General features: G+C 40.4%; 2 protein-coding genes across 2 annotated transcripts; one reads left to right on the plus strand and one right to left on the minus strand.

Annotated features, from left to right (window-relative positions):
- Nucleotides 1-1,498: 1,498 nt before the first annotated feature.
- On the minus strand, nt 1,499-18,989 carry bean1 (brain expressed, associated with NEDD4, 1). The gene is made up of 5 exons (XM_077730376.1): nt 18,706-18,989; nt 15,544-15,634; nt 5,630-5,833; nt 4,726-4,861; nt 1,499-1,978 (listed from the first exon to the last, which is right to left on the minus strand). Exons 2-5 carry the CDS (start codon nt 15,566-15,568, stop codon nt 1,654-1,656), a joined length of 690 nt encoding a protein of 229 aa, XP_077586502.1. The 5' UTR covers nt 15,569-15,634; nt 18,706-18,989; the 3' UTR covers nt 1,499-1,653.
- A 1,146-nt stretch (nt 18,990-20,135) lies between these two features.
- Nucleotides 20,136-24,545, plus strand: LOC144204980 (arylsulfatase I). The gene is made up of 3 exons (XM_077728987.1): nt 20,136-20,620; nt 21,377-21,709; nt 23,117-24,545. Exons 1-3 carry the CDS (start codon nt 20,349-20,351, stop codon nt 24,201-24,203), a joined length of 1,692 nt encoding a protein of 563 aa, XP_077585113.1. The 5' UTR covers nt 20,136-20,348; the 3' UTR covers nt 24,204-24,545.
- Nucleotides 24,546-25,772: the final 1,227 nt, after the last annotated feature.

The raw sequence follows: 25,772 nt of genomic DNA on the forward strand, positions 1-25,772 counted from the left end.
ACTGAAAAAGGCAGTTATAATAGGGGTGACCATAATTTGTATTTTTTCGTCATCGCTTCCATGTCTGGTCTACATTAACCGCGATATTCGTGGGATTGCTGTATGTGCCTTCCAGTTATGAGCATGGTTTATTCACTATTCGTTACCTGTGTTGCTAACAAAATCGCATAATGGTATTATTAAATGAGCTTTATTAAAGGTGAAAATTATTAACTGTCACTCACAAAAAAAAACACTACTTAATCTAAATTGGTGGTGTTCAAATTACAGCCAACCTGACAACTGGTGGCCTCCAGGCGATTTTTATTGGCTGCAGCAAATTATGAAAATATTGAATATGGTCCGTAGAAGAAGCTTAAATTAAGCTTACATATTATTGCACTTCTCAGTGTCAACTCTAGATGGAGCCAGTCAATTACGATCAATCAGGGTTCAAAACCTGACAATTTGTTAAAAGTAATCAAATAATCTATGTAGAAATTCAGTTAATAGTAGAGTACTCCTTATGAGTATCATTTTCATGTAATAATAATGATATAAATATTACGGTTACTATTTTAAAAACTCGTTAAAATGCACATATTTCTATCCACCATTAGAATATAAAACAATATGGCTTTATATTTCAGGTGATCTATTCCAACGTTTCAAAAGTTAAACTTAAACACAATTTTCAAAGGGCTGCTATCAATGTAAAGATTAAGAAAATGTATGGTTTCATTTGTCAATTAACCAATTGAAAGCATAAAAAACTCCATGAATTAAAAAAAATACACAAGATTAAACAAATAAAGTACAAGAGACATGTTTTGTTGAAGAAAATTGAGCAAATCATCTTGTTGAAAAACTACATCCAAGTTACAAAATCCACCAAAGTGTAAATACATTTCTTGTATATTTGTTACTTTATTTTGAAATTGTCGCAGGGGCATTGTGTTCTGTTTGACAACTTTAATTTCCCGAATACGGGATGAATAAAGTTATCCAATCCAATCCAATTATACTCTGCTGGAGTGATCAATTTTTCAGCCATTTTTCCTCACATGAATCCCAGCCAATAACAGGCAATAAGCAGGGTATAGCCAAATGCAATTTTCTTATTATTTATTTTGCCCTGAAGTTAATGAATACTGCAAAAACAATATTTTAAATTAGCGTGAATTTCATCATGGGTGACTTTAGAAGTAAATTTGCTCATCATAAATGTAGCACAAGGGCATTACTGGTAGTTTCAACCAAGTTGCTTCTCTCTCTTTTTGTGACAACAATCATAGTTTCTTGGGATGATTGTGCATTTTATGTCTCAGATGGTTGAAATCATAGTTCGTACTCCTCCAGTTCTCAAAACGCCACAATATGTTGATTTTGAATGAGGTTTAGCCATGGTATTAGTGAGAAAATGAGTGTTGTACTCTATGTGCTTGTATAATAAGTTCAACTTAAAAAGACTTTCTCTTATTTTTCAATAGTCCAGGAAAATTTTGAATCGCACGGTGGTGTTACCGCAACATGTCGGAGAGTCTATGGGTCCAATCCAAGTTCCAGAGGGAGAGTTTGTTGAGTCCATAAACTTCCTGAAGAAAGGTGTTCGCTCTTTGTTGAGTTTTAGTCCAAAAATGGTTTACGTTTGATGAAAGGTCAGAAAGACTTGTCCTATGAGTTCTGGCTGATGGCCGACTGTCTCCTATTGCTTTGGACGTCCCTATCGGATTGGTGCTTCGTAAGGTCACATGGTACGAGAGGCAGGGGGTGCCCCTGTTCGCCCACCACCGCCTGGTAAGGTGGTGCTGCCTCCGAAGGGAAAGAGATGGATGTGACATGTTGATGCTCCAAGGGTGGCAAAGCGGCACTGGCTGTCCCGGGACTTTCCTCATCTCCTTCTGTGTCGTCCAGACAAGGGTCCCACAGTGAGTAAGGTGGGGGGTCATCTGTGGGTATGTAAATATGAGTACAACCTGGTCCCACGCATTCATCGTAGCTGTGGAGATGACAGAAAAAAAGGAATTTTGTGAGAAATTCGTTTTCTTGTAAGAAAATAATCGATCTATTCAGCTAGTCCGAGACTGAGACCAAGCAAATGTCATTAGAATGTGGTCTGGAGAACATGATTGGTTTAAAGTGGGGTCTCAAACCGATTCCGAAACCGGCCTCAGTGGGTATTAGTCTTTGTTCTAACTCAGGGGTAGGGAACCTATGGCTCTGGAGCCACATATGGCTCTTTTGATGGGTGTATATGGCTCTCCACTATCCTGTGATGTAAACTATGGAAACTGATGGTGAGAAAGCACAGGAATAGGAGTGTTACATTGGTATTACGGCATTGACACTACCCCCAGCGCCTTTATAAGCATTTATTTTCATTACACTCTTTTGCGTGGATTTTTCCATTGATACTCATTGATAAGCAACAATGTAACAATGTTGTCAAAAGATTTCAAAGACTTTTTGTATATTAAAAGTGGTGAAGTGACTAAAAAAGGCACACATTTTCATGTATGTTGACTTTTAAATTCAGAGCATGGCGCTCAAGGATTAACATTTAAAAAATATGAATTGTTTATGGCTCTTCCATCAAAAAGGTTCCCGACCCCTATTCTAACAGATCCGATAGTGCCAGTTTAAACAATAAGATGTCTTCTAAAATAAGTAGAATTTGCAATAAACTGATTACACTTGGAAAAGGTTTCCTCTTCTTCAGTTTGAGTGAAAACCTGAACCAACTTCAGCCCTTGGAGGATTAATTTGAGACCCCTGATCTAAGGTGTTATAACACTGAAAAAAAAGTTGTGACAACAACCTTGACACGATTTTTTTCCTTTAATGTGTTTTGAAAGATGGTGATGTATATGGGTTGAGGTGCAAATTTGCTAGGGGGTTTCTTATCCATTGTGGCAGAATACTTCAAATCTCAGCAGTGTCGACTCGGATTACCCCGAGTGACCACACCACCCACACTGAAAGGAAGGCACTTTCGTGAAGTGCGAATGGAAGTTTTTGACCGAGCGACACAACTGTGTTTATTAACTTGGTGTACGCGGCTTTGTGCTCGGTAGCAAATACGCCAGGGCGGACTGGTGGTACGGGTGGTTAGCACGTCGGCCTCATGGCTCTCGGTTCAAATGCAGGTCACGTCCACCTGTGTAGAGTTTGCATGTTCTCCTGTGTGGGTTTTCTCCGGATACTCCGGTTTCCTCCCGCATTCCAAGAACATGCATGGTAGGCTGATTGGACACCCTGGGTTTGGGTGTGAGTGTGCATGGTTGTCTATTTCCTTGTGCCCTGCGATCGGTTGGCCACCGATTCAGGGTGTCCCCCACCTCTGCCTCGAAGTCAGGCTCCAGCACCCTCGTGACCCTAATGAGGATAATGCGGTTCAGGAAATGAGCTGAGAGCAAATAAACCATGAAAAATCCTATTGAAATAAAATAACGGATAAGGAAATGCATTTACTTTTTGGGGGATTTCCTAATTTGGATCTTTTTCATGTAAAAAAAGATATCGTAACCTGAATTTTTTTTTCCAAGATGGCGCCGTAGCTCTGTCCACTCTTATTTGTTTTTCGTGTTTTACAGCTCCCTAGCTTTTTTTTAAAATTACATTTTGATATTTCTTAATACATTCCTTTTTACTTTACTTTGTACTTTTTACTTTAATGATGAGTATGTTAATACTTTAGTCCTTTTTTCTGTTTATGTTTCATATGTACTGTTAACGTTATCACTATATTAACCTTAATAAAGTGTAAACAGGGAACGCTTGAGAGGATAACTAATACAGAAAATGAATGAAATATTTAAATATTGCACTGTACAGTATGTGTAAAGCATACCGTGTACTATGCATTCATTCATCTTCCATACCGCTAATTCTCACAAGGGTCACAGGGGGTGCTGGAGTCTATCCCAGCCAACCACAGGCAGCAGGTGGGAGACAGCCTGAATTGGTTGCCAGCCAATCGCTTCTTAATGAAAGATAAAAACACTCATTTTCGCAGTCACACCCTGACAGTGTATATGTAATACATGTAAATATGATTGGATTATATTTTTTTCTGGGGGTGTAGGGCAAATCTTACTTGAAGTTTTTTTGCTTTTTGAGGTGGAGCCTTCTAGTCTCCATTAACTGCAAAAATGAGGGATTGTTGTATAAATGTACTTCATTATAACGGCGGGAGGCGTGCATTTGTTGCCATTTTGGATGTGCCTTTACCATTCAACATATGGCGTGTGTGTCAGAAGTGTAACATTGACTTTCTCAGTAGGTGAGCTGTTTCTGTCAACCATCTGTGGCACAAACATACACACCCACCCCCACACACACAAATACATGCAGCATATACACAGTTCCTGTTCAGTGACTCCTCCATTTCCTTTTTATTCCATCTGCTTCCCTCTGTTTCTTTTCCTGTAGCTTTATTCACATCCTTCATCGCCTTTCGGACCTCACACACAAATCCCTACACAGCAGGTTGACTGGTGTATTTGAATTATTAAAGTTGCCAATTAAACCAGTTGACATTTAGCTCAAACACACTGTGACGTGGCCTTTTTAAAGCTACGCAGACGCGTCCAAAGGGCAGCAAAAGCGGAAGGATCACATTCTCATAAATGAACACGCAGGAAGGAGGCCAGTCAGTGAAGAAGGACACATTGATAGTTGATGGAAATGGCAGAAGGAGTAGTATACAAAAATATGACAGAAGAAATCTGAGAAAATGCTGCTAACCGTGGTGGCGAGTCAGGGTACAGGTGGCTGACATGTGATAGACTGTAAGAGTCAAAGTCCAAACCAGGTGGAAAGTCTTCAAAGCAGCTTGACCTCAGTTCTCCCACAGAACCACCAAAGGAGTAACCATCTGGACCTGCAATAATAATTAAAGCTTTCAATATAAGGTCAAGTTTGAAAGATAGAGTTTCAAGACAGCGTTGGATTTTGAGAGGTTTTAGGTCAGGGGTACAATATTTTGTTTGTTTTTGGTTTAAGTGTGCAAACCTCCTTAAGGGTCTTAAAACTAGAAAAAATGACATTGAAATGATACCAGACCTGCAGTTTTAACAAATTCATTAAAACAAAGTGTCTGAAAAGATACAATGATGCAATTAGATGCTAATTAGTCTTCCATTTTCAGGAGCCTTATTTTCCCCTTCTTTTGACTTAGTATGTTTTTTATTCTTAAAAAATACGTTGGTAAAAACTGCTTATTCCCATGTCAACACAAAATACTTCTGGATTTTATACCGCAAATATTCCACTCTCGTTAATCATCACAGTATGTACAGTAAAGCCTCGAATATCGCGGTTAATGTAGACCAGACATGGCCGTGATAATCAAAAAATCGCAAAGTAGGGTCTCCCTTATTATAACTGTTGTTTTCTTCAGTGCTAATTCCTAGTAGCAAGAGTAACTTCCGTTTACAAGTTTTAGTGTGGATTTTCACATTTTTCTGAACATAATTTTTTTTTTTTTTTCAAACAAATTTATAGCGGAAAAATCGCAAAGTAGTCAATTCGCAATAAGTGAAGACGCGATAATTGAGGTATTACTGTACTGACGTACTGACATATTCTGGGGGTTTTAAAATCCAAAATCCAAGTTTCAATTTGAAATGCAACTTTAGTGAATACAGACCGTAACTGGCTCTTAGGTTGGGGTTCCTCAAGCGGCTGTCTTTGCGCAGGCTTCCCACAATGATGGTGACGCAGGAGAGAAAGAGCACCAAGCCTATGACAATGCCCGCCACCACCAGTGGAGACACCAAGAGAGACGCCTCACTCCCAAACTCATGCTCACTTCTGCAGTCTGGGTACTCCCCATGGCTCTGGTTCGAGCTCACTGGAGATTTAAAACAAAAAAAAGCTGTTTAAGTATAATGCAGAATCAAATATGGAAAGGCTGTTGTCGGTTTAGTAGTCAACACCACTAGGGATCTCAGGTGATTATCGTGTGTGCATATTAGGCTGGTGAAAATCTAAGCTCATTCTAAGCTCTGAGACTTGGTGATTTGACCCAAAAAGTAGTATTTACAAGGTTTTTTATTCATTGTATTATACAATCAAAGACTGTAGTCCTCATACCTGTCAACCCCGGCCAATTGCTCACCTTATAAATGATTGCACTTGCGCTTAATTAGTGATTATGGCTTTCATTTTTCTCTTGAATTGCGCAACGTTATCTCCTGTCTGTGATAATTTAAAAACCTGTAAAAAGAGAATATCAACTTTTTCCTCTTTAGTATTTTAGTAAACTGGTGTTCTGGGTGGAGTTATCTGGCAATAAATCAAATCAAATCAATCAAAAGCCTGTATTGTCATTATACACAGCTACGTATAACAAAATTGGTGGTGCTGCTCCACAAATTATGTTTTCCCAGTAAAATCATCAATAAGTAATATAAAAATATAAAAAGTCACATCCGGGCAAGTTAAATTCTAAAATATTGCACAATCTAAGATATTCTGCATTGTTTTTGCACACCCCAAAGGGATTTTGTTTCGTGCTAATGCAAGAGATAGACAGTAATTCATGGCATTAAAAGCATTAAACCTTCCTATTATGGGACTCTTTGCTATCTTTCCAATTTTTTTTCAGTTTGTATTTCTGCCATTTTTGATCAATTGAATATGTCCCAGAAGAACAGTAAAATGTGTCTAAATTCCCCCAGACCTAGATCTGAATATTTGAGTCTGCATCTAGGGTTAAAATCCTGCAGTGCGAGCAACGTGGCACCCAAAGCTGCGTGCCAAGCGGCGTGGTGCGAAGAGCAAGAAAAAGCCAGTGCAGTAGAGGGATGTCACGTTATGTAACAGCTTTATTCACACACACACACACACACACACACACACACACACACACACACACACACACACACACACACACACACACACACACACACACACACACACACACACACACACACACACACACACACACACACACACACACACACACACACACACACACACACACACACACACACACACTATTGCACTGACTACAAACTCCCTTTTCTCCCCGTTCCTCTTCCAGCATCTTTCCAAGCATCATCCTTCCCCCGGGGACTTACTCTACTTCAGTGTGTGACAGATCATTAGAGCTTCACTTTGCACACTGCGCACACACAAAATACACGCCCGTATCCCCCAATGCTGTTTAACTTTGCTGTCTTCATCTTCCTTGGCGTCCCATCACTCTCTCCTTGGGGAGGCTTGGTGCTAAATGTTGATATTTGTAGCACATGGTTCAACATGTTCTCATATTAATAGAGCAAGTGATGTGTTATGCTTCTAACTGCCGTATTCCGCGTTCAGAGTGAAATGCTGCTTAATTCAAGTTTGCGTATATTGCAGATGAAAAGGGGAAAGTATAGAATTCCACGTTTGATGTGTTAAACCCAGGAAATTTACAATTTCTCATGAGTGAGGGGGTAACAGCAGCATTCATTCATTCATTTTCTGAACCGTTTTATCCTCATTGGGGTTGCGGGGGGTGCTGGGGCCTACCCCAGCCAACTCTCCAGTGTCTCGCCTCTGGCCCGAAGTCACCTTTGATAGGCTTCAACACCCTCAGTGAGGATAAAGCGGTTCAAAAAATGAGATATATAGAATTTGAATATAACGTCTATTGTATACAGCTGCGCCTTTTGTCTACCGACTATTAATTATTAATTTATTTTTTATAATCACAATTGAAAACAATGAATGAATTGAAAATATAAATATTTATTTTTAAATAATAAACTCAAAAGAATTTTAAAAAAGAAAAGGAATGTCTGTTTTTCCTTATATAATTTGTTAAAGTAGTAGCAGTTAATAATCTTAAAAAATGACTATTTCACACTAAGAGAAACTAGCGCTTTTTTTTTTAGATGTAAAGTATGGAAATGGTTAACCAAAAATTCTTGTCAATTAATTTGATAGTTGTTTCCTTTTTGTATAAGTCCTTTAACCATGATAAGCCTTTTGCATATACGATTAAATGAAAATTGACCTGTAATGTATTTGTTTTCATCATTACATAAATAGTAGGTTCATTCATGAGGCGGCCCGGTGGAGTGGGTGTTTAGGGCGACAGCCTCAGAGCTTTGGGGTCCTGGGTTGGGATCTAGGTCATGTCCATCTGTGTGGAGTTTGCATGTTCTCCCCGGGCTTGCGTGGGTTTCTTCCGGGTCTACCGGTTTCCTCCAAAATTCCAAAGTCATGCATGGTAGGCTGAATGGACACTCTATATTGCCCCTAGGTTTGGGCGTGAGTGTGCATGGTTGTCCATCTCCTTGTGGTTGGGGGAGGTGCTAGAGCCTATCCCAGCCAACCACGGGAAGCAGCTAGGGGACAACCTGAATTGGTTGCCAGCCAACCGTAGGGCACATTATGTGCCTAGCCATCATTTTAAAAATACAATCAAACCCGAGCTCATGACGAGGATGATGATGATGAGAACTAACTAGATGTTAGCAGAGAAAAAGGAGACAAAGATGCCTCGACACTCGTCTGGAGTCTTGGCAAGTAATGTCTCAGGAACGCTTTGCAATGAGAGAACATTTCCTTCCTCTGCTGTGAATTCAACACCAAGACAAACAACTAAATTAGCCGCGCGTGAGTTGAGACACTAGGGAGAAAACAACACGGTGTGCTAGGAAATCAGATCGTAACCGTACAACTTTTAACTCATTTGCTGCCATGATTGCTATCCCAGTTCAAATGGATTGGACGTCTGTCGCAGTCAATGGCAGCTAATTCCCTTGAGTCGTGATGTGTCTAATCTGCATTAATTTCACCACATTTGGGACTGTCTGCATGCAGAAAAGGTAGTCAGTTATTTTTTGGTGTCAGCTGTTCTGAATGGTATAGCAATATACATAACTGCACACTCTGTGAGGCTTCTCGCATTCGCCACATGTATTATAGACGAGCGTCAAATGGGATGTTGGCATTCGCTGCGACACTTTGTCATTCCGAGTTATGAGCAGCTTCTACTCGATGCGAGGGAGGAAGGCCCAATCTCTAAAAACAACAGTGTCAAGCTCTTTTGACACAACTATCAGTTAATCTAACATCATAAATTAAAAATGATTCTTTCATTCATTTTCTCATCTCATCTCATATCATTTTCTGAGCCACTTGATCTTCATTAGGGTCGTGGGGGTGCTGGAGCCTATCCCAGTTGACTCCATCCCAGAGGCAGGTGAGACCCAGAATTGGTGGCCAGCCAACGACGGCACAAGGGGACGGCTAATCATGCACACTCATGTGTGTGTGTGTGTGTTTGTGTGTGTGTGTGTGTGTGTGTGTGTGTGTGTGTGTGTGTGTGTGTGTGTGTGTGTGTGTGTGTGTGTGTGTGTGTGTGTGTGTGTGTGTGTGTGTGTGTGTGTGAATGTTAAGATTCTCTTGCTACAATAGTCTGAACTGTGCGACGTAGAGAGTTGAATTTTTTTATGGTGGCCAGAAACAGCTGCAGGATCCTAATAGACGAGTGATTGCATTTCTTCAACTGTGTAAATTCAATCTTTTATTTGTTAAAAAACATTTTTCAAAAGACCATTTTTTAATAGTGCAACATTTATCTTTTGATTCTATTGCTTCGCCAATCCCACCTGCTTGTAGTCAATATGCATAACTGCTGAGCTTTGTCGGTGGGCCAGAAAAAAAGCTAGATTGCGTGGGGCTGCCTCCTTAAAAACTAGATCTCGGAGAAAAAAGGTTTGCACACTCCCAGTCTAAACACTACTGGGATTGTTGTCTATAAATCAAAACATGTTGATGGATCCTTAAACATGTAGTGCTCCTGGGAATTGAAGCCAGATCCACCAATTGGTTGCTAAAGAACATTATCAATGGAGAAGATGTTGTTTTTACCATCCTAACAAGATGTGCCAACAAACATTGGCTAACGCCAAGACCGCCTGATGACTTGGGATTTATTTTTTTATGAGTGGGTTGGTCGCATGGTGGGGAAATCTCACTTCTCTCACAAGTGAAAAAACACCCGCCGTGTTTCTTTCTCACCTTATGAAAAACAGCTGCTCTACCTTATTACGGTTCATCATTAGTTAAATGAACAAGTGGTGGCTTGTAATGAAGAACCTCAAAGCTGATATTAACATACTGGTTGCCATTAACGGTGATAGACGTCAAATCTATTTTGAGTTGGAGAAGCCTGGAATTTAATTATCACTGCACCCCGTCAGTTGAGGGGCACACACGGGAACCGACAACCATTAACAGTCACAAAAACACACCGCTTACTGATCAGGAATCTATCCAGTCAGCTATGTGAACCACTACACCATCAGGTGGCTCACATTTTTTTATTATTCATTCATTTTCAGAACCGCAGGGGATACATCACAACTGAAATAGGTGAGCAAGTTGAATTTGTGCCAGGTGGGGGGAAAGGGGAAAAACATGATCTTATTATCAATTGTTAGGGGGAAGAAAGCGAAAGTGATTAGAAACAGTCAGTCAGTCAAAACATGATGCCAGGAAACCTTATTTCTACAGTAAATTTCCTTCATTCATTTTCCAAACTGCTTATCCTCACTAGGGTTGCGGGAACACTGGAGCCTATCCCAATTGACAACAGTTAGTTGTTAATTATTTTTTTATTCTTCCCTTTTTGTGTGGGCAATAACGTCCAGAAAGTGGAAGTGGACATGATCAAATAGAGAAGGGAAGAGACTGCGCTTAATTGTGTTAACGCAGCCCCCTAACAACTGTCCATCCAACACAAACGCACAATACAGTGACGTACAACAACAATGCTGTCAACAGCTGATCAGTCTTACCCTAAATTGACATTTACCCTTTACTTGCCCTTCCTTCTCCCATTTATTTTTCAAGCGTTCCAAGTCACCTCACTTTGATTGTGTACCCTTGAAAGCGCAACCATTCTTCCCTGATGCCCTTTTAGATCACGTACTAACTGGACACAAGACATGTTTTCATGTAGGAGCATGATGTGAACAATAGTAGTGTTGTGGGCCAGGAAAATACGCCAGAAGCCATTTTTGGGAAGAATTGAACAAAATGGCACAGATCAACAAGAGTGAAAATGACTCTAGATCACTAATCCTAATGGCATTGTAAATGTTCACAAGGATTATAAACATAACGTGTATGGGCTTTATATGCGACATGAAAACATATTTAACAGGGATGCAAAGAAATCCAGAGAAACGTGGAGAGAATGATAAAAAGCTCAGAGCAGGAAATATGTAGTATGTAGTATGTAGTAATTGGCTACACTGAAAAATGCAAGTCAAATAAATGAAGGTGTCTCTTACAGACCAGAATGGTATACTGCCCCGAGGTTTTTAGTTTCACATCAAAACATGCCAGATATTGGACATTTTTGCTGTACTTATTGCGATTTTCTAAACAAATGATTCCTGCTCTCAATTTAAGGTCACATGATTGCTGAATTATTTGTCCCAAGCCTGCCACCATGTCTCCCCTTGCCTATGTTTTTCCTTTCATTCCTGCTAACTTATTGACGATTTGTAATCATTTTAGCCCTCCTGTTTTTCCCAATTTTTTCTACCTTCTCCTATCATGTTATCTGGAGTACAGACACGTGCCTTCCTGCGTAAAGATGCACCATCTGCTTATATAGAATAATTGGTATTGTCAGAAGTTGAAGATTTATTCCGCATTGAATCAAGTCAAGTATGAGAATCCGCACTTCCAAATCTGAGACCATGGTCCTCAGTCGGAAAAAGTTGACATGCCATCTCTGGTTAAGGAATGAGGTCATTCCCCAAGTGTAGGAATTTAAGTATCTTGGGGTCCTCCTCCCGAGTGAGGAAAGATGTTATGATATTTTTTTTCCTGCTGTCACTACCTTTTTGTAGAATACATACTACATTATACTTGTATAAATTTGGTATTCAATTCAATTAAATTTAAATGCTGCACAGTTGCTGGCTGTATCAATGAAACAATTACATGGCAATACAAAATGTCTCATTTGATCAGTGGTGCATAGCTCATCAATTTGAAACATCCACAAGAAATAAAGAGGTTAAAAAAAATAATTACATATATATATATATATATATATATATATATATATATATATATATATATATATATATATATATATATATATATATATATATATATATATATATATATATATATATATATATATATATATATATATATATATATATATATATATATATATATATATATATATATATATATATATATATATATATATATATATATATATATATATATATATATATATATATATATATATATATATATATATATATATATATATATATATATATATATATATACACAAAATAAATTAATTACTTTGTTTTTGTTGTACTGGGTCAAACAGTCTACAGCACCCATCTTGACCACCTGCTGCACTATTTAATTGTCAAGGCTGGTGGGATTAACTAGATTAACTAGCAACTGCTTCACTATTCAGAATCTATTTAGATACATGTAAACCAAACCACCCTATAGAGTCTCAGATGGTCACATTCAGCCGAAAAAAAAAATCTGTTGAAAGCATTTTTTCTCTGCGTCCATTTCCATAAAGCGGAGTGATGCAGTGATTGATAGCTGGCTGGAGGCGAGGCATAGTGGCGCGGCAATGATGGTTAAATGATGTGTGCAGCCAGGGGGAAAACACGCAGATTCCATTTCAGATCTGCCCGCATCAGAGCTGTGCACACCCACAACCACCGTATGCAGAATAGCTTCAGCTTTTATCATCTTGCCACTGATAGCACCAACACACATTTTCTAGGTAATGTGTATGTTGGTGATAGATGTCTGTCTCTGTGTGCACTACAACTGACTAGCAAAAAATCTAGGGTTTACTCTGTTTTTCGCCCAAACTCAGCAGGCATAGGAATATACTAAAGAAGTCACTAAGTGAAAACGATGTATTCCACCCATATATTTATTTAGAAATATACAGTCATACTTCTACTTACGGAATTAATTGGTTCCTAATTTTCTCACGTAAGTAGAGGTATACTTTATATGTAAATACCCTCATTCCACGGTCCTCACACAACTACTAACTAAACCCCTTAAAATTAGTGTCCCAATTTTGTATGAAAGATGTCTTAATGTCTTAAAATAAATAAAGCATATGAAAAATGTGTCCTGCACCATTGAAATAAATCCCCATGTGGCCGTTATAATGGGAGATGTATCACGTGTTTGTCCGCCAGATGACAGCAATAGCCCGTTCTACAAGGGCCGAAAGCCGTACACTTTATACTGCATTTTATACTTTTACCTGTGCCCTATGTTATCTACGTGGGTGTGTGAAAATATGTTCTTTTACAGCCCCTCTATCTTTTTTAAAATTACATTTTAATATTTCTTAATACATTCCTTTTTACTTTACTTTGTACTTTCTACTATACTTTTTACTTTAATGAGGAGTGATGAGTATGTTAATACTTGACTCCTTTTTTTCTGTTTATGTTTCATATGTCCTGTTAACGGATGCAGTTTTTTATATGTATCGTATCTTGTGCTGACCCGGCCCATCTGTCAAATCTTTAAAGTCAATGTGGCCCCCGGGCCCAAAATTTTGCCCACCCCTGCCCTAACCCGATTACAGTACCTACATTTTCCAAATATCGGTACCGATCTATATTTGACACCCCGGTTCTAATGCTTTGGATCAGTAAAGATTGGAAAACCCTGAATCTAACAGAAACTAAGTCAGCTACAACCCCCTGTACAAATAATGTCAATGTAATCTTTGGCATACAGAGATGTTGCTGCATGACATTGTCATTAAATACTGTGAAGTGGTGTAAACACATTGCACTCCCACCACAAAGCATCAGTCCGCAAAATATCAAACCTGGCCAGTGCCTTATCTCCGGCTAGCAAGCCATCCCTGAGCTTTTTATCTGTCTCTTGGCACGACTTTCTCTGGGGGATCACGCCCCAGGTGCTGGGGACAGGAGACAGGGGGGACAGGGAAGAGGAGGGCCACATAAAGAGTCAGTTGGGAATGTGAATAATACATCAGGGAAGGAAGGCAAGGAGGATAAGGTAGCAAGCGAAAGCGATTTAAAGGGCACGAAGGGAAGCTGGCACATGTCCGTCCGTCTCTTGGACTCCTCCGCTGTGGTCAGGATGAGTTGCGTAAGCGAAAGATTCATCTTTTATTGAGGTGTCTATAAATACCAGCTTCTGTTCTCTGGGGTTTAAAAGCTCAACCTCTTATCGGGATAAAAATAAAGACAAGATAGCCACTAAACTGTGTTCTCGTGGAAAGTAAGCATCATATTTTGCTGGTGCCTCCTCTCAACGCCCCCCAAAAATCTTTTTTTAAGGATCACTGTGTCACTCCGAATAAATGTTTACTGTCAAACTAAACGTTAAAAAAGTGAATATCTATCTGTTTCAAACAACCCATAGCTTTAAGCTCTCTTATACAAACAATGCTCCAAAGACTATTCTTTATAATCTGCATCAAATGGCCAATAAACGTCAGCAGTGAAACATTATAATAATTTGGACTATGAAACCAGAATTTGATTCAATTCAAGAGAATTCACTGAGTTTAATAATACGTTACGTACACATGGCCCGGCAGCCGAGCGGTTAGCGTGTCGGCCTCATAGTTCCGGGGTTGTGTGTGGGTTTTGTATGGGTTTTGTCCAGGTACTACAGTTTCCTTCCATGTCCCCAAAAACATGCAGGGTAAGCTAGTTTAACACTCTAAATTGCCCCTAGGAATGAGTGTGAACAGGAATGGTTGCCCATCTCCTTGTGCACTGTGATTGGCTGGCCACCAAGTCAGGGTTTCACCCGCCTGTTGCCCATAGTTAGCTGGGATAGGCTCCAGCACCCCACCGCCCCCTGTTAGCCCCCAATTAGGCTTTTGTCGAGTCAATGATGATGACAAAGCCTATGTCCGATTATTATTCCTATCTGGCTCTCTATGTACAATACGGGTGGCGACCAGTCTGGGGTGTAGTCTGCCTTTTGCCCCCATGCCTTAAGAGGAAGTGCAGTATAGAAAATGAATGAATGTCTGTTTATAATCATTACAATTTAGTTATACCAGAATAGTGACAAAAGAGTTTACTGTAAATTTTCAAAGCATTAACAACAGTTTTTTTTTAAATACACATCATTTAAAATATTATCCCTCAGTCGTGTGTATTTCATGAATAATAATCAATTATAAGTATTTCTAAAATCACACCTTTTCTACTTCATTCCATTTTAACTTTCCAAACCTTTTTGTTGCATTCTATGTTATCCGTCTCTAATGAGATATTACTATTTGCCTCTCATCAAAGCACTTCATAAGACATGCACTATTTATAATGTGTACACCTGTCATGCATAACAGCAAAACATTTAACTGATTAGCTGCTCACGTTTCAGTCCCATTGACAGAAACACACATGCAGTCCATTTGAACAAGAAAGGCTCTTAATTATACTTGCAATTGACAATAAAAGCATTCAATCCAATCCAATACCACCAAGCTGAACCTACACTACAATTCCAACGGAGTAAAGAAACGGCGCATTTTCTTACCTGAGCAGATCAATTTCATCAGCATGAACTCGTGCTCACTGTTTCCTCCCGGCACATCTCAAGAGGCAAAAAGCCAACTTCCAAGTCAGTCCTACAGGGGGGGAGGTTGCAGGGAAGGTCAAAGAGGGAAAAGCGAAAGAATTTATACAAGGCTAGAAAGGTGAGGCAAAACAAAGCGCACAAACAATTGGCGATAGACTTGGTAGCAGGGACAGGAAAAGGAGGAGTTTGCTTGTTATAAAGCATCGGGCACTATGTGTACGTGTGTGCGTGCATGTGCACAATGGGGCAAAGCATTATTGTTGATTATCACAGATTACACGAGACAGGAGGATTTTTTTTTTTAGGTCTGTCGCTTGAGTTAAACCCTTCCAGGGAGAGTGAGACATGAGATTATATTTAGATGTTTATCCCTTTCTAAAGCAAGTAATTTCCAAATTTCAAAAACTGTGCCCTGATGTAAGACAATCGTGTGTCTTCATTGCATTCTGTTGGAACATGGCCACAGGCTTGAAGTGTTCCGATCAATAAATGAAACACACAAGGCATAAACAAGTCATACATTTCAAGAACAGTCAGAAAGAAGTGTTCTTTTAAGCAAGTCCTCAAAACAAGGAAAATTGAGCAGTTTCCCGGTTACCCAAAAAGGGCAAAAGAAGAGATCAGCTCAACAAATGGCCTTATTATCCACTACAGTTCATGCAAGTCCCAATACCAATAGGGTAAATTCTAAACTCATTTGATTAGCATCAAGGAAAACATCGAGATTTGGCTGTAAACATTTATAATCAATGTGGCCCCTGGGCCGAAAAGTTCGCCCAACCCTGGTCTAGATTCTTACCTACTTTCAGTTAATTCTCACATTTGTGTGCATGCTCCCATTCATCCCGTTCCGTCACCTTGACACGTCATTTGGAACTGCTCAACCTTTCACACCGATTACATGTTTGGTTTTATTATTGTTACTAGTATTTTTTTTAACTTGGTAAAAATATCCATGCTTTTAACATCAGCTGACCTTCGTGCTCAAAGAAGATAGTTTCCAAAGTATGTGGGAGGAAAAAAAGTACAGCTGCAGGAGGGAAAAAAATCACTACAACACGCCTACAATTCACTATCATGCACCCACGTGTGTGTTAAATTTCTCCTCATTTCACCCCTGCATATTTTTTTTGTTACTCACAGAATGAATGAATTGGATTTTACTTGTTCCGTATTTTCACGACTATAAGGCGCACTTAAAAGTCTTAAATTTTCTCCAAAATAGACAGTGTGGCTTATAATCCAGTGCGCCTTATATATGGAAAAACAGAAAACCAAAAACGAAAAACCACCACTGTCGGATATTAAAAAAACACAAACGCCTGAACTGAAACAATACTGTTAAATATGCAGATGCCATCTTAGTTTACAAAATCTTCCATCATATAGCTCCACCCCCACTGCAAGATTTTATACAAAAAAATCCAAAACATCAACAATGGCTGGCTCTAGAGGTGACTGTGTACTGAGTGCTTCATACCTGGAAGTCAAGAGCAATTACCGTATTTTCACGACTATAAGGTGCACTTAAAAGTCTTAAATTTTCTCCAAAATAGACAGTGCGCCTTATAATACAGTGCGCCTTATAATACAGTGCGCCTTATAATACAGTGCGCCTTATAATACAGTGCGCCTTATAATACAGCGCGCCTTATAATACAGTGCACCTTACAATACAGTGCGCCTTATAATACAGTGAACCTTATAATACAGTGCGCCTTATATATGGAAAAATGTCATTCATTGAGGGTGCGCCTTATAATGCGGTGCGCCTTCTAGTCATGAAAATACGGTAACTATAAACATGTTTCTTTACCACTCCAATTTGATCTTCCATAAGTTTTTATTAAAAATGGTTTAGTGGATTAACTCATTGGCTACCATTGACAGTAATAGAGGTACAATCCATTTAAAGTGGGAGGGTAGTATATTTTATGAATAACTAAATAAAATAGAAACATTACCTTAATATGCAAATAAATATATTTGATGTATTTTCCTTTCCATTTTGGCATATAGAGGTGGAGAGGAGTTGAGAATCACATTTATAAAATGTTTGATATATAAAAATAATAAATCAAATAAACTAAATTCATGTGAATATTTACATAAGACATTTCTTTAAATGACAAAATTAGAATAGAATATAATAAATCTTTATTTTCAATACTTTTTTAACATGAAAAAAGTCTTACTGTTTTAAATTGTAAGAGAAAAAACAAAACATTTTTATCTCTAAATTGTACTACTGCATTTTTTTACATATGTGAATTCATATATAAAGATATATTTTAACAGAAAACATGTAGTTATTACTATTTGATAATGCATTTCCACATTTGGATATTTTTTTCGTTCTTATCTTGAACCCCCCAAAAACTACCAAATGTAACTGTAACAAAAGTGTAATGTAATTGAGGGTAAATGTGCACAAATTATACTTAACATGCACAAAATTGGAAGGTGACAAAGACGAAACGCCACAACGCAAGACAATGTGGCCAATCCGGTCATTGTTTCAATATCACATTTTTTTAACCAAAATAAACTGACATTAAGAGGACTGGTGGATGACTGGTTAGCATGTTGGCTTCACAGTCCTGTGGTCGAGGGTTTGATTCCAGCTTGGTCCTCACTGTGTGGAGGTTGCACGTTTGCGTGGGCTTTTTCCGGGTAAACCCTCTAAATTGGCCCAAGGTATATGTGTGAGCATGAATGGTTGTCTCTCTCCTTATGCCCTGCCACTGTTTTCAGTATGCCCACTGCCTGGTGTCCATAGTTAGCTGGGATTGGCTCCAGCACCCCCCACGACCTTTTTGAGGATAAGCAGTACGGAAAATACATTAATTTTAAAATGGTTACTGCTGCAATGGGGGTTAAATTGTGGCATTTTCACAATACAGCTCATCTGCTGAATGCTACAAAGCAGAAAAATAATATAGTGTGTTGTTGTTTTTTTCTCTCCTGTTGAACAAATAGAGAACCAGACTTTTCTGTAGGTCTTAAAAATCCAGCAAATGCCATGGGGTCCCCCCGTCTGTCACTTGAGGACATTTCAGTGACATCACATGACCAATGTGACATTGACACAAGCGCACACACGCGTATTGATGGTCTCACCTGCAGTAACGCAGTAACGTGTCGGCTTGTCTCTTCACGTCAACACGGACGCCACGTGATCGGCCTTCCCGCCTCCCGGGATGTGGCCCACCTCCTCAGAATAGAACAGGCTTGCCTCTTTGCACCCTTGCTTGCTCCCCGTCCTTGCTTGTCTTTTTCACGTCCACGGTCCAGCTCGTCCTCGCGCTTCTCTTTCTTGGCGTGTCCTTCCCTGCAGGATAGCCCACTGGAGCATCATCAGCATCCCGGCAGCATCCTCCTCTTCATCCTCCTCATCTTCCTCCTCCTCCTCCACTTCGTATAGTCCGCGGCTGCCGCCCAGTGGTCACAATTCTAACCACAACGTGACAGGTTATTTGAAATGACCAATTACCATTGGAGTAGCTTTAAGGCTTTATACTTGTCATAGTCACGTCCAATTGGTTGACCACAGATTCAGGATGTCCCCATAGTTGGCTGCAATAGGCTAAAGCCTATCCCAGCAAACTTTGGGGCAGAGGTGGAGAACACCCGGAATTGGTGGCCAGCCAATTGTAGGGCACAAAAGACTGACAACCATTCACACTCACACTCATACCTAGGGGCAATTTAGAGTTTCCAATCAGCCTACCATGCATGTCTTTGGAATTTGGGAGTAAACCAGAGTACCCAGGGAAACCCCATGCCAAGAGAGAACATGTAAACTCCACATAGGTGGACCGACATGGATTTGAACCCAGGGCAGCCCAGGAAATGTATTATCAATGATATTTGTCATTTCAGCGGGGAACTATTGCTGTTGGTTGGACGGATATATGATTATTTGGACCACAGGGGGCTAATTAATCCACTGGGATCCCAGTCTTTGTTCCACCAATGCAGCACAGAAAGTTTCCTCAATTCGTTTTCTGATGAAACATGTAATACTTTGCTGTTGACACTAGATTGGTAAAAAAAAAGTGTCATCTCTAAAAACCTGCACCCAGTGCCCTTAATGGACTTTGAAAGGCCCAACATTGAATTTGAAAGTGAGCAAGTTGATATGAAGGCAAAAACACAGGATGGCGACAGAGTCCCATTTCTCCATATGCAGTTTGTCTTCATGCCTCTTGCTTTCCCTTTCGCCCCATTCATTTATCTTCCATACAGTTCATCCTCGAATATATGTAATATTATTACTGTTGTTAGTTGGCTGGGATAAGATAGTACAAATCCCCCACCCTGCAAATGTTGTGAGAATAAGTGGTTCAGAAAATGAATGAAAAGAAAAACTAATTATATATATTCATATACTGTAGCAAAACAAAACTCCTGCCATAACACAATTATTGTTTTTGTAACACAGATAAATGAATTTGGGAGCAGACCTAAAGCGCATATAGTAGTCTATTTGTGTGTGTGTGTGTGTGTGTGTGTGTGTGTGTGTGTGTGTGTGTTAAACCAAGGTTTCCAGCCAATGTGTGAGGTGCCCAAACTCCCAAATGGAATGTAATAAGGTACTGCAAAGGTGTGTCTTTTCATCGCCATCAATGCAGCGGTCCTGAAACCGCTTGGCCACTTGATGGTCTGCACAAACCTGGACGGCACAAAGTTGAGCACCAACGTCCCACAATCGTTTCGCTTTGGGATTTTCCATAACCCAACTTTGGGTTGCACATCTGGCCATGAAGAGAAACGTTAGCTGCGCATTTCTGCTGATTATCCCAACAATTTGGTTCCACTGCTGTTGGTCCGAAACGCTACGGCCCGGCGCGGTAAAGCCACCGCACCTAATATTCATCATGACGGATGACCAGGGTTATGGCGACGTGGGCTACCATGGCTCGGACATCCGCACGCCCGAGTTGGATCGTCTGGCAGCCGGGGGCGTGAAACTGGAAAATTATTACGTCCAACCCATTTGCTCGCCCTCTCGCAGTCAACTCATGACAGGACGGTCAGTAACTTCATCTTTACTTCATAAACAATTGGCTCAAAGTTAGCTGTATTTTCTAACAGATGAAAAGGTGCTGCTTGTTTCAGAAGAAACTTCATTAGTTAAACTGCCCGTGCTGGATCAGTTGGGTTTAAAACCCTCACCCACACTGGCCTTTTGTGGATTAGTTTGGACACTCCTGCATGAAAAAGTTCATTGACACTCCTTGTTTATGTTAATTAAACACAAAACAACGAGATTAAACGTGTTTTCTTTATTAAAGTTTACTATCTTAAAGTTGACACCCAAAGTTAAACGACGTCAATTCGTTAATGGCACTACAAGACACCTGTGCATTTTCTAGCAACGCTTTCAGCGAATCAATCCAACCCTCAAAAACTATTTAATGGCTATAAAACCTCTACTGTAGCTACAGCTGCGATACATAAAAAATAATCAATAATTACCTGATACAATTGAAATATTATGTTTTGTTTTTATGTCATTTTAAAGGCTGTAGATTTAGTATTTTGATATATTAGTGTTTCATTTTTTTGTGTAATTATTTATATATTTATCATATTATTTCATGTTTTCATATATTACAAATATTTGTGCATATTTTATTTATATTTGTCATATTTTTAGATCTAATTCTAAATGTCTAAACTCAAAAGTCTGTATTCTACAGCTTTTCCCATATACTTCAACCTCCCTGTGAAATACCTAAATCTTTTTCCATGGGCATGTGACCAAGTTTTTTCCTTTTCTCGACAGCTACCAAATCCACACGGGCCTGCAGCATTCAATCATACGTCCTCGTCAAGCCCTCTGCCTCCCCCCGGATGCGCCCACCCTCCCTGAGCGCCTGTCCGAGGCGGGTTACGCCACGCATATGGTGGGCAAGTGGCACCTCGGCTTCTGCAGGCCTGACTGTTTACCCACGGGACGGGGCTTCAACAGTTACCTAGGCACGCTCACTGGTAGCGGAGACCACTTCACCTATCGCAGCTGTGATAACGCCCAAGCTTGCGGATTCGACCTCCATGAGGGAGAACGGCCGGCATGGGAGATGGTGGGTAATTACTCCACCCTGCTTTACGTCAATAGGTGAGGATGACAAATGTGGGAGCAGTGTAATGGAGAAAGGGGATGCATGAGGGTCAGGGGTACTCACACTTTTCACCATTGGAGCTTCTAAACAAATGACAGGGTCGAAATGAATCAACCATATGTTTATTTATTTACCGTATTATTTATTTATTTTCACGACTATAAGGCGCACCGCATTATAAGGCGCACCCTCAACGAATGACATTTTTTCAATATATAAGGCGCACTGGATTATAAGGCGCACTGTCTATTTTGGAGAAAATTTAAGACTTTTTAAGTGCGCCTTATAGTCGTGAAAATACGGTATTCATTTTTTTTCCTGCTTTTCCTCACAAGAGTCGCGGGGGTTGCTGGACCCTTTCCCAGCCAGCGATGGGCACCATGCAGGGGTCACCTTGAATTGGCCGCCAGCCAATTAAAGGGCACCACCAGAAGGACAACCATTCATGGTCTCACTCATACCTATTTAAAGTGTTTACCAAGCCGATTTGGAAAAAAACTGATGAAAATGCTAACTCCACACACCCTAACCCGAACCCACCCGGGATTGAACCCTCGTTTACCTGAACTGCGAGGCCAATGCAGTAACCATTCTCGCACCGGGCTGTTCATGTGATTAAGGAGAAATATATTTAGGAATTTTACCATTTTTATACCCTGTCTTATTGTAAGTTTCTCTCATACCATTGCTCTTGGTTGTCACAGTGTGCCATGCAACAACAAATTAAGTCATTGGCTTCCAATGATATGATCATTTTTAATTTCTATTAGGTATAACGCATTTCTTTTTTACCATTTAAATAAAAAAAATCTGATGTTTAGTTGATGATCAAAAGCCCTCTCGGCGAGCTGGCCCTCGCCCAGACGTCAGTCGGCTAACCGTCTTTAGGCAAATTGACCAAGTGCCGAATTGGTGGCCAGCCAATCTCAGGGCACAAAGAGAAAAACAATCATTCATGCTCACACTCATACCTTGGGGCAATTTAGAATGTCCAATCAGCCAACCATGCATGTGTTTTGAATGTCGAAGGAAACTGGAGTACCCAGAGAAAAACCACACAGGACAGGGGAGAACACGCAAATCCACACAGGTGGCCCGACCTGGATTTGAACCCAGATCCCCCACTGTGAGGCCCACGCGTTAACCACTTATCCGCTGGGCCGCCCCTCCAAATTCATATATATAAATTAAGACATTTTTTTAATTCAAAATAATCACCTTTATCTGTATAGCTTCAATTCATGACAATTTGACTTCAGTCTGCTTAACAAACAATTCAAATAGCCTAGCTAAGGAGACCAACTGGATTAACTCTTGATGGTCACAATTAATCAATATAACCTCACTTTGATAAAGCTTTAAAAACCTGCTGTGTTCTAACATGTCCACTCCTTCCCATACAGAGTGAAGCAGATCCTGAAAAATCACGACCCCGACACTCCTCTTTTCCTCTACCTTTCCTTCCAGGCTGCGCATACCCCCCTCCAAGCACCTGACCGTTTCCTGGACTTGTATTCATCCCAGAGCAACCACGTGCGACGACACTACGCAGCCATGCTCAGTTGCCTGGACCACGGCATAGGTCAGGTGGTCCGCCAGCTGAAAGAAAGCGGCCTTTACCAAAACTCTGTAGTGATCTACTCATCTGATAACGGTGGACAGCCACTGTCTGGTGGAAGCAACTGGCCGCTGCGGGGCGGAAAAGGGACATACTGGGAGGGTGGCATCAGAGCGGTGGGCTTTGTCCATAGTCCCCTCCTGAAGAGTAAAGGCACAATCAACAAGGCACTCATCCACATTTCCGATTGGTACCCAACCTTGTTGTCCCTGGCCGGCGTGTCGCAGTCCCCCCGGGGCCTGGACGGTCACAACGTTTGGGGCACCATCAGTAAGGGTCTTCCTTCCCCCCGCACGGAAATCTTGTTCAACATCGACCCAGTCTCAAGACGGCCCGGGGAGCCCTACGACAAAGCATTGGTGCTAAATGGCTTCGGGATCTGGGACACGGCGGTGCGGGCGGCTATCCGAGCCGGGGATTGGAAGCTGTTGACTGGAAACGTGGGGGACGGCGACTGGACGCCACCACAGGCATTTGCTGAAGGCCCAGAGCGCTGGCAGGGGCTAGAGAAACGGCGCAACGAGGTAGGCAAGTCAGTCTGGCTCTTCAACGTGTCCGCCGACCCTTACGAGAGACGCGATTTGGCCAGAGCTCGACCGGAAATCGTCAAGCATCTCCTGCTGAGGCTGGCTGAATACAACCGGACTGCAGTGGCGCCGAGAAACCCGCCCGATGACCCCATGGCCGACCCTGAGCTGCACGGTGGGGTTTGGGGACCCTGGTTGGGACTGGAGGGCCAAGTGGGGCAAAACGGGACAGGGGATGGAACGATGGATGGTAGAACAAAAGTGAAGCAATGCAAGTTGTGCAAACTAAGAGCGCTTTTTAAAAAAATGAGGTTACGTCTGCAAAAGAATGCGGTGTTCTTCTAAGGATGCAAACTACAGCTGAAGACTGACAGGGCGACTTCTTCTCCAGATTAATCATTGGGATTCGTTTACACTGTTCTGAACTCTAATCATTGTAATTACTGCCGCTTATATATGGAGTCATCAGCGATCTCTCACATGAAAACAGCACCAGCTACATTATAAGATGCTTTTTTTAGTGAAAATTCACCCTCGGCCTCATTTGCCATTTGTATTTAACTCTCCCGGAATGCGCCCACCAGTCCCTAAGCTTCCCTCTCAACCTACTCAGTTTTCTTTCCTGCAGATCCATGATGAACACTGTAATCCATTTATTTATACATATGTCATAATAATGTGTAAACAATTCAATAAATTGACCTTAATTAGCCTTTAAATACCCTTATTTTATCAATTCAACGATTCAGTGCCATTGAGTTTACCCTTGTTACATTGGTAGAAGCCCAAATTTTTCTGTGACTATCCAATGCTAATTAATTGCCTGTTTCGAAGAACGAAAAAAAACAAAAAACGTTGCTGGCTGAGACTTTTGAGTGGGATTCCCACATGAGTCTCTTCCAGTCAGCTGCCGATGGCCTGTGGAAATAAAGCTCTATCTCATGCTATAAATCACCAAGGAGAAGTCACACAAATGCTGCCCACACACACACACACAGGCGGGGAACACAATGCATCCAGTATGTGGGAGGAAGCCGTCGTACCCATTGTTGGTCGAAGCTCATTTAAACTTCACAGTGCCTTTTCCTTGCAATGGGTTGTTCAACGTAGCCACAGATGAAAGCAGTTGAAGGTTGGTCTAAAGCTAAAAATCAAAACAAGGGAATTCCTTGTTTTGCACTCTTCAATCTGTAAAAGTACAAAGCGAAGAAATTGAAAGTAGTGGAAGTGGAACTATATACCAAGATTTTAGATTGGCATTTAGAAATGTTAAAAATTGGACTTAGTCCAGTTTTCTTCTCCGTTGCTCGGTTTAATTCACAATGCCTGCAAAATTTTGGCAAACTCAATGGGGATATCTATGCATTGAAATAAACAGACTAATTTGGAAGACAATCTAATGAAAACAATTCAATTTCAATTTTTTTTGTAATTTTACCACTTTTAAAGTGGAAAAAACAATATTTTTTAAAATATTCTTAGACTGTTGCTAATCAATGAGAGGATGCGTTCCAGAAGAGTCTACTGCAAAAATAATGATAAAGATAAAAGAAGTTTTAGATGTAATATCTCAGTTCTGTCACCAGCAATTTTCATATTTTAGCTCACAGGTTAGCAAAGAGCCAAATGCACCCATCAAGAGAGCCACATGTGGCTCCCAAGCCATAAGTTCCCTAACCCTGGTCTACACCCTAAGGCTGCTGTGGTCAACTCGAAGATTTTTAATATAGAAAAATATGTAACAACATTTTTCTTTTATGTCTATTGAAATACAGGACAATTTAACAGATTATTGAAATGTATTTCTTTGAGACGGCTCTTTCAAATATCTTCCCTTGGTTTGTCAAACAATGCCACCTTCCCAAGAATGTAAAATAATATCTGACGACACATCAAACAGGCCACATGGTTTTG

The sequence above is a fragment of the Stigmatopora nigra genome, chromosome 12 (assembly GCF_051989575.1).
Source record: "Stigmatopora nigra isolate UIUO_SnigA chromosome 12, RoL_Snig_1.1, whole genome shotgun sequence".
Taxonomy (NCBI): domain Eukaryota; kingdom Metazoa; phylum Chordata; class Actinopteri; order Syngnathiformes; family Syngnathidae; genus Stigmatopora; species Stigmatopora nigra.

Coding starts and splice junctions, on each gene's coding strand:
- LOC144204980 (XM_077728987.1), top strand. CDS start 20,349: ATGAAGAGAAACGTTAGCTGCGCATTTCTGCTGATTATCCCAACAATT. Junction 20,621..21,376: donor AGTCAACTCATGACAGGACG/GTCAGTAACTTC, acceptor TTTTCTCGACAG/CTACCAAATCCACACGGGCC. Junction 21,710..23,116: donor ACCCTGCTTTACGTCAATAG/GTGAGGATGACA, acceptor CTTCCCATACAG/AGTGAAGCAGATCCTGAAAA.
- bean1 (XM_077730376.1), bottom strand. CDS start 15,568: ATGCTGATGAAATTGATCTGCTCAG. Junction 5,834..15,543: donor GATGAAATTGATCTGCTCAG/GTAAGAAAATGC, acceptor TTAAATCTCCAG/TGAGCTCGAACCAGAGCCAT. Junction 1,979..4,725: donor TACCCTGACTCGCCACCACG/GTTAGCAGCATT, acceptor TCATCTCCACAG/CTACGATGAATGCGTGGGAC.